This window comes from Curcuma longa, unplaced genomic scaffold (assembly GCF_044706935.1).
Source record: "Curcuma longa cultivar G26 ecotype Majalengka, Jawa Barat unplaced genomic scaffold, ITB_CL_G26_1.1 utg2646_np1212_2152390_RagTag, whole genome shotgun sequence".
Lineage (NCBI taxonomy): Eukaryota > Viridiplantae > Streptophyta > Magnoliopsida > Zingiberales > Zingiberaceae > Curcuma > Curcuma longa.
In genome coordinates this window covers 655,666-663,846 of record NW_027435599.1, presented here as the reverse complement: position 1 = coordinate 663,846, position 8,181 = coordinate 655,666, and the positions used below count along the sequence as shown (strand labels likewise).

General features: G+C 36.7%; 2 protein-coding genes and 1 pseudogene across 2 annotated transcripts in view; 2 read left to right on the top strand and 1 right to left on the bottom strand.

Annotated features, from left to right (window-relative positions):
- LOC141820092 (dnaJ protein ERDJ3B-like) overlaps window positions 1-680 on the top strand; it is a 2,795-nt gene extending 2,115 nt beyond the window's left edge. The window contains exon 5 of the mRNA XM_074707374.1: window positions 675-680. Coding sequence (XP_074563475.1) covers window positions 675-680 — 6 coding nt within the window. The remainder of the gene's footprint in view (window positions 1-674) is intronic.
- A 612-nt stretch (window positions 681-1,292) lies between these two features.
- On the top strand, window positions 1,293-4,709 carry LOC141820072 (uncharacterized). The gene is made up of 6 exons (XM_074707355.1): window positions 1,293-1,399; window positions 2,187-2,291; window positions 2,362-2,475; window positions 2,561-2,665; window positions 3,547-3,616; window positions 3,700-4,709. Exons 1-6 carry the CDS (start codon window positions 1,325-1,327, stop codon window positions 4,359-4,361), a joined length of 1,131 nt encoding a protein of 376 aa, XP_074563456.1. The 5' UTR covers window positions 1,293-1,324; the 3' UTR covers window positions 4,362-4,709.
- Window positions 4,710-5,562: 853 nt separating this feature from the next.
- Window positions 5,563-7,107, bottom strand: LOC141820119 (uncharacterized; annotated as a pseudogene).
- Window positions 7,108-8,181: the final 1,074 nt, after the last annotated feature.

Below are 8,181 nucleotides of genomic sequence, written 5' to 3'. Positions count from 1 at the left end.
TGGTTCACTTTTATCCTTTCTGCAACATCATTTGATTTTGATAATCTACAAATAGCTTATTATGGCACTTGAAAAGTCCATTGATTTCTCGCCAAGTTTATATTATTTAATGTGGATCATCTTGTTTGAGGCAACTTTTGAAGTTATGTTTTCTTTTGAGCGGTATGGGTAAAGTCACTATTCTGTTGTTCGACTAGAACTACTGTAGTGTTGGCATAGACAATTTTTTAGGTACTGTGTGTCGATCAATATATTATCCATGTTGCTTTCTTTGCTCTGTACCAGTTAAGACTTAATTGAATCAGTAGAGGCAAAGGCATTGTGTAGTTGTGACAGCAGACGAATAGTTCACAAGCACTGAGATGGAGTTCAAGGCATAATAAAAGTAGACAATGATGAGAAACACTGAGGTGGCATAAATCTTAAGAGAAAAGGAGCATAGATAAGTTATTGATTTATACTTAATATATTGTTAATCAGAAGTGCATTAATAGATACATTAAAATTTTCATATTAGTAGTTATGTAAAATATATAGTTAGTTAATTATAAACAATATGGTTAATTTTTAATCTGTTGGTTTACAATCAATATATTAGTGGGAATGCATTAATAAGGTGTTTTTTATTTTAAATTTTTACTGGTGATTATTTGCTTAATGCTTAATCTCTATAGTTTTAATGTGTTCATTAACCTCCATCTGTTTATTAATTTTTTGTTAATATTAAATTTTGGGTTGTGTTGTTCTTGATTTTTAAAATATTAATTAAAAATTTAATATAATCAGATATACATCATCTGATATAATCAATTGTCACCAACCTTGGGGTATCCTATTTATTTTAGGGTCAAATACATAGATTTATCACGAACATCGAACTCTTATCTGAAAGGATATATACCATTAGTAATATTCATATCCTTACATGAAGATTAATTACTGCCAGGAAAATAAATGTTGTTGGCTTGATGGGATTTTTTATATACAATTTCAAAGTGAAACATATGACCTGCATTTCTAGAAAGAGGAACGAGGCAAGTTTGGCTTGGATCCAGTGCTTGTTTAAATGGATTACTCGATACCAGTAATATCACTATGAAACCACCTTTATAATGGTACCTTTAAAGTTTTTTTCTATTCATGTCATATATTAGTTTATGAATGTTATTGCTTAAAAGTAGTAGGTGCTAATTGCCAGTGTGGTTCATATTCATCTTCCAATGATCTTTTCCATGGATATATTTTGTTGCAGAGAGGGTTGATGGCCCTTGTTGATATTGAAGGAGTGCCTGTTCAGTTTAGCCAACTAACATTAGCACATCTTATGGCTAGCCCCGAGTCAATACAGGAAATTGTAACTGGGCACTACACTAGGCAATTGTTCCATGAAATGTACAAGGTGAATTATGCATTATGTTTTGTAATTTCAGTTTGCATTGTCTTACTATTGTGATGAAAATCATGTATGTGTAGGAAACAAAAATCGTATATGGTAATTGACAGCTTGTATCACCTAAAATTCTCCCTAATCTTGGGATGGATTCTTTTTTTAGTCAACCATCAGTAGCAATATATTTTGAATCTGTCATTTCTCTTGGTGATATAATCCCTGAATGTGTTTTATTTGTTATAGATACATTAAGCGTGGATGGGTCTTTTTAGGTGGTTATTTTGGATGTAATCTACAATCCTCATTTTTGAATAATAGAGGAGTGTGCAATACTTATTTAAATTGGTTATGAGTCTGTGGCATGAGGAGCTTGGGTTCAAATTCAACCACACAGATCGTATGCATTTTGATTTGGGATACACACATGCTAGTAGTCTATCTTTCATGATAAATGTCTAGTCTTTTATGGTTGCCTAACGGTTTATTAGAAACGTGTTGATGCCTATGATTTTCTCTGTATATAGTTTTAAAAATCAAATTGTTGATTTCTTTGAAAAAATGACTTAATCTAGAACTTTCATTTTAGTTTAAGTTTCCAATTTGATATGATTGGCAAGTTAATATAGTAGTAGTTCTACATGGGTGTATTCTATTTTATTTTCATATATTGCTGGACTAAGCGAGCAATAGCACTTTTTATCAATTGAATGAGATTTCCTCATCCATTTTTGCCATTTATTTTTCAAATCCAACGACATTCAAACCTTTTGTGGTCTGGTTGCTTCGTAAACTGTAGGTGCTTGGTTCTGCTGGTGTTATTGGAAATCCAGTGGGTTTTGCAAGGAATGTTGGTCTTGGTATCCGAGACTTTCTATCCTTTTCTGGAAAAGGAGTCGTACAGGTCAGCTACATCCAATGTAATAAATTTTTTTTTTTTTTGTATTTCTAATGAATAAATTGGGCTTTCACAGAGGAGCCCCAGTGGATTGATAACCAGCATAGCACAAGGTTCGAAAGGTCTTCTAAACAATACAGTATATGCCATTAGCAGTGCCACCAGTCAATTCAGTAAGGTTGCACATAAGGTACTTTCACATTGATAAAGCATATTTGTTGTCTTGTTTATCACTTGAGCAAATTCATTGCAAATTTTAACATTTTCTCATTCAGGGCATTGTGGCATTTACATTTGATCAGCACGGTCCTCCTCCACTGGAGGAGCAGCTGAATTACCTAGATTCGCATGGCAAAGGTGTTCTGAATGAATTTTTAGAGGTATATCTTCAATCTATAATTGACAAGAACGATCTATCTTAGTTTTTAATTACATGTATACTATATGATTTTTTAGAGTTAACTTGTAAGGTTTCAAATATTGTTCCACGCTGGTATTTGTCCCTAGCTGGAATGACCCAGTTTCAACATTTGAAGCATGCTGAAATAAATTTATGGGATTTATTCTCTAGTATCTATTCACTTAGTTTATTTACTTACAAAAATAAGAGTATATCAATTAGATAGTCATTTGAATTAAAATTTTATTGTCACATTGTATTGATACTTGGCATGCTTCTTCATGTGTTAAAGTGTGCTAAATTTTCATCATTATGCTTCTTCATGTATTATGTCCATACATGCTTCCTCAATTAAGTTTTTTACTTTTTAATAGCATTGCATCAATTAAATAGTTGAATTAAGAATAATTTTCATTCATTTTTTACTTTAATGCAAATGGAGATGAATTCATATAAGTTTTATCCTTGTAATATTCCCTTCTCTACAATCTTGTTAAGCAAATTCATATGAGTAAAACAATGCCAGCATTCCCTTTGATCTATTCTATACCAATCCTTGCCCTGGGTCTCTCTTCATCATGTTCCCTTTATCGTGAAGGAGCAAAATAATCTCTCCTTGATATTGGTCCCCATGAATCCACCACTTTCATGATTTCCCCCATCTGAAATCTCCAGTTCTTCAATTGGTTGGTCGATGCTACTGTGATCTACACTGTCTTCTCACTATGTTGAGTTCGCTTCCTATTTCCCATAATAAAAAGCATCCTTTCACTGCATATGATTTTGTGATCAGCTGATATCAGTTATCATAAGCTAACTTGGAGCTGTGGATAAAGTAATGATAGAAATTAAATGTACCAGGGGCTCACAGGACTGCTTCAGTTTCCAATCAGAGGTGCTGAAAAGCATGGTTTACCAGGGGTTTTGTCAGGTTTCCATCCTTCAAATATCGAACTGTTTCCCCTCCTTTTTTAGGTCACATTATTCGACTTTTTAGTTTAATACATTCTACAGGTATAGCAATGGGGACTGCTGGGCTTATTGCAAGGCCAGTAGCTAGCATCCTTGAAGCTACAGGGAAAACTGCTCAAAGTATTAGAAACAGGAGTAGCCCACATCAGTCCTGTCACTTTCGTACTCGATTGCCGAGGCCTTTAGCCAGAGAGCTTCCTTTGTCACCGTACTCATGGGATGAAGCTATCGGAGTGGCAGTGCTTCAGGCAGATGGACTGAGATTGAAAGATGAGATATTTGTGATGTGCAAACCACTAAAACAAGCAGGCAGGTTCGTGATCATCAGCAAGAGGCTGGTTTTGGTAGTTTCGTCGTCTTTCCTGTTGGGGTTGGGCACACCTGAGTTTCTTGGCATTCCTCCTGATCCAGAATGGGTTATAGAAACTGAAATGAGTTTGCAGGGTGTGGTTCATATTGATAGGACAGAGGAGGTTGTGAATGTTGTTGGAAGCTATCTTGAGACAGTAATGGTGCAGAAAAGAGGAATCACAAAAAATAGACCTTGGAATCCCTCACCATCTTTGCCCGTTTTTCATACGAGTATTGAATTGCCAAACGAGGAAGAAGCAGAATACCTTTTACAGGTTTTACTATCGACAATTGAAGAAGGGAAGTCTAGAAGCTGGGGAATGCACATCCTGCATCGTAGCAATCTCAAGTGAAACCCAAGTGGTTTATTTATATAAACCTACCACAGAACTGCAAGCTGCGGCAATTGCTCCGATACGACTGATAATGATTCTTCAACTTATTCTCATTTGAAGCCGCGGAATATATATCCAACAGGTTGGAAAGATAGAAGCCAATTTTGTGTATATACACAAGAAAAATGCGAGGTAGTAGCTTTTCTTTCTCTTTTTGTACATATCAGTATCAATCGTACACAATGTAAATTACCTTCAAAGTGATGATATATTCATCGTTACCAGAGCAATCATCACAAGTTTAATCTTGTTTGGATTAGAGTCTTCAATAAATTTTTAGTTCCCCAAATGAGGCAAACCAAAAGATTTTTGTGAAGCCATTGTGTTCTATTCCAAAATCTGTAGTTTGTGAAAAACAAGCACATCTTGTTGTTGATAATTCATTCAAACAAGCATCTCAACTGATTTTAGAGTGCTATGATTTATATACATGCATGTGTATATCGAAAATGCTAAAGAAAGCACCCCACGAGTGTGATATGGTAAAGTATTCAGAGGATTAGATAATCCAAATTTGAATCTTAAATGGTTGTTGGCATGTACTATGTTAAACAAAATGATTGAAGAAGTGAAACAAATACTTTTAGATAGAGTCGTTAATTTGGATTAAATCCGTTGAATATTTAGATTGATTTGTCTTGTCAAATAATTTAAGTAGGTTGAGTTAGTATTTTATTTATTTATTTTAAGATGGATTCAGGTGGGTTGATTCGTCTGGGTTCGGATCCACGTGGATCGGTTCGTGTTGGGTTTGAGTTGGTCCGTAAGTTAAGAAATTTATTTTTTTTTCTAAAATGTAAAATAAAAATGAAAATTTTAATAAGCTTGTGGATTTAAGTCACCTAATTAACAATCAAATTTAAAATTTTTAATATTATATATATATATATATTATTTTTTAAATTTGTGAATTTATCTCACATAATTTATAATTCAAATATAAAAATTTTAATTATATATATATTATTATTTTTAATAGTCCATAATAATTGATCCATCTAATTCACAACTCGTATAATAATTTTTTTGATAGATCGTTCTATCATGAATTAGTCTATTTGACCACAGTACTACTTCTAGAGTATATAGAAAATAAAGAAGGAATAGAGAGTATATTCAACTTTAAGATCGAGTTTATTTACAAAGAAACATTGAGATAGAATTCCATGTTTACTTAAAAAGAAACATGACATTACAAGCTCAAGCACCAAACATTACATAGTAAGATTTAATCTAGTTTAAACAGGCCATTCATCAAAATTCCATAGCTCAACATCTCTGTTCATTATTTGCGTTTTCCAATCTTGGCGCAGCAGGAAGAGAGGAAGGCGAAGATGGCGGCGAGGCCGCACATCAGCCATGAGACCACCAGAAGCAGCCAGTCCTCGGGCCGGATCCTCGGGCGGTGGTTCCTGTCCGCCGCCGCCAGCGCCCGGAACACCGCCTCGCCCACGGCGTACGACGTCGCCGGGTCCATCTCCTCCACCGCCGCGCCGTACTCGTTCAGGCACGAGATGTCGTAGGCGCCCTTCGCCTCCGAGACGCCCAGGTACGCGCACACTTTCTCCCGTGCCGCCATCCTCTCCTCCGGCGATAACTTGTCGCCGTGAGTCAGCACCAACACCGGGCTCTCCGCTGTTTGGGAATGCCAAGGGATGAGCGTTGGGCGTTCGACGAAATGCCTACTGAAAAAAATGGTACGATTTTTAGGGTTAGGACTCACTGCTACTGTTTCTGATGGGAGGGAAGTGGAAGAGCTCGCCGGTGGCCTCGAGCGGGCTGCTATCGCCGGAGAGGAGCGATTGGTAGAGGTCGTAGAGGTCGGCGACCACCACGGTGCAGTTGACCCGCCGGCGGGCGAAGCGATTGACTGCGTGGAACCCAGCGCGGATGTCGAGTCATCGCCGGCGCCGTGGCATGGCTGGCGGTGCCGGACACCGTGGCGCATCCACTCCGCCACTTCCTGGAGGCCATCGGCCATTCTGCGGCAGTCGAAACCTCGGGAATCGAAGACGCAGAAACCATTTCGCATTGACCTCAACACATTGTGTTCCTCCAGGCACACCGTTCGCCCCTCTTTGTCTGCGACAGAGCATTAAGAACGAGATCTAAGCCCAATCTGGAAGACAGTTTGCAATCTTTCGGATTTTAATCTCCAACATAAATTAAAAATCGAAGCTTTTCCCGAGGAAGAAGCAGATCGAAGAGGAAAGATCAAATCTTCGATGCGATCGAAGGGGATACCTGCAGGGGATGTGAAGTGGACCAATCCTGCGCGGCCGAGGACGCAGTACATGAGATCCACCAGCGAGCTTTTGCCTGCGCCGGCGAGCCCCACCAGCAGGATGGTGATCACTGGGGGGACGTCCATCTCCTCCTTCGGGATCCCGCCGGTAGGGAACCAGAGATCCCCGGGCTTGTAGGACAGAAGCCTGTGCCGGAGCTCGTCGAGGGAGTCGGTCCCCGCCGCCGCGAGCCGCTCGAGCTCGCTCACAACCCGCGCATGCGGCGACGTGCCGTCCCCCTTCGGCGACTCCTCGGCGATGGAACGCCACCAGTAGGAGGCCAAGCCCTCGCTGGCGTCACCGCCGCTTCCCTGCTCCGAGCTGCGCATCCTCCCTTGGATCTGCGGTCGTAATTGGCGATCGTGAAAGGTCTGATCACATTAAATCCGACCCTGCAAGATCTCCATCCTCCCAAAAGATTCCCGTGACCAAAGTTGCTCATAGTTGTTTACTATAAGGGAGTTAAATCCGTTAGATTTTTTTTCCTTTTCAAAAAATCTAACGCCGTTAGATTTGTATGCCCAAAGTGGCAAAGTGTGCGTTCTTAAAAAGTCATCTCATTATATTTTTCTAACTAATTATATTTATTCCAACGTCAGTGTATAAAAATAAATTGATTTGTTTCGGTAAAAGAAAATTTATATAAAGAGTATTTTTATATTAATTTTCAAAATAAATTTATCAAAATTATTTAAATATAACTAAAATTATTTTTAAATAATTATGGTAATTATTTAAATAATTTTGACTTTTTTACTAATTAAGATGAAGGAATATTGATCAAATTTAAAGAGTTCTATTTATAATACTTTTGATTAAATTAAATGAGGATCTGCTCTTCCAAATCCCTCCCATAAAAAATAGTAGGATGAATATTCTAAAATGTTATGTTTTGAATTTATTTAATAAGTAAAGCAGAAAGAAAATCATCTATTTCAGGGATCAATTGGATAAAATGTGAGGCCCTCTAGTGGAATGAAATTCATCTGGTTTATAAAAAAAAAGGATAAAATCAATACTTAGATTATCCAAAAAAATTTGAAAGCCTTTTTTGAGATTTTTTTTTTCAAATGGGTAAAGATTAGGAGTGTGTTATTTATTTTGATAAAAGTCAACTTATATTAATGGGGGTAGAATTGTAATATATAGTCAACGGATTCATTCAAAAAAATTTAATTGCTTTAAAATAAATAAACACATCGTGAGATAATTTTCTCAATAAAAAAAAATTGAAGTTGGCTAATTTTGTAATGGATCTATTAAGTAATCCATTATTTTTTGTAATCCAATTATATAATTCTTTGAATCAATTAATTATGATGGATTTGATCTTATAATTTTTTTTATTTTATGATCATCGCAGTAAATTAAAAAGTGCAAATGGTAGGGCATTTCATAATCAAATATTTTTTTATTAAAAAAATTAATCTATAATGTACTGTCATTAAAACTCAATTATATCTGATTAATTGGCTATCGAAAAAAAATGATAA

Bases quoted from the DNA above. Each gene is read 5' to 3' on its own strand.
- LOC141820072 (XM_074707355.1), top strand. From the start codon at position 1,325: ATGGCTAGCCCCGAGTCAATACAGGAAATTGTAACTGGGCACTACACT. The intron at 2,666-3,546 runs GTATATCTTCAA...TAAATGTACCAG, and splicing joins TTCTGAATGAATTTTTAGAG to GGGCTCACAGGACTGCTTCA. The intron at 3,617-3,699 runs GTTTCCATCCTT...TACATTCTACAG, and splicing joins TTTACCAGGGGTTTTGTCAG to GTATAGCAATGGGGACTGCT.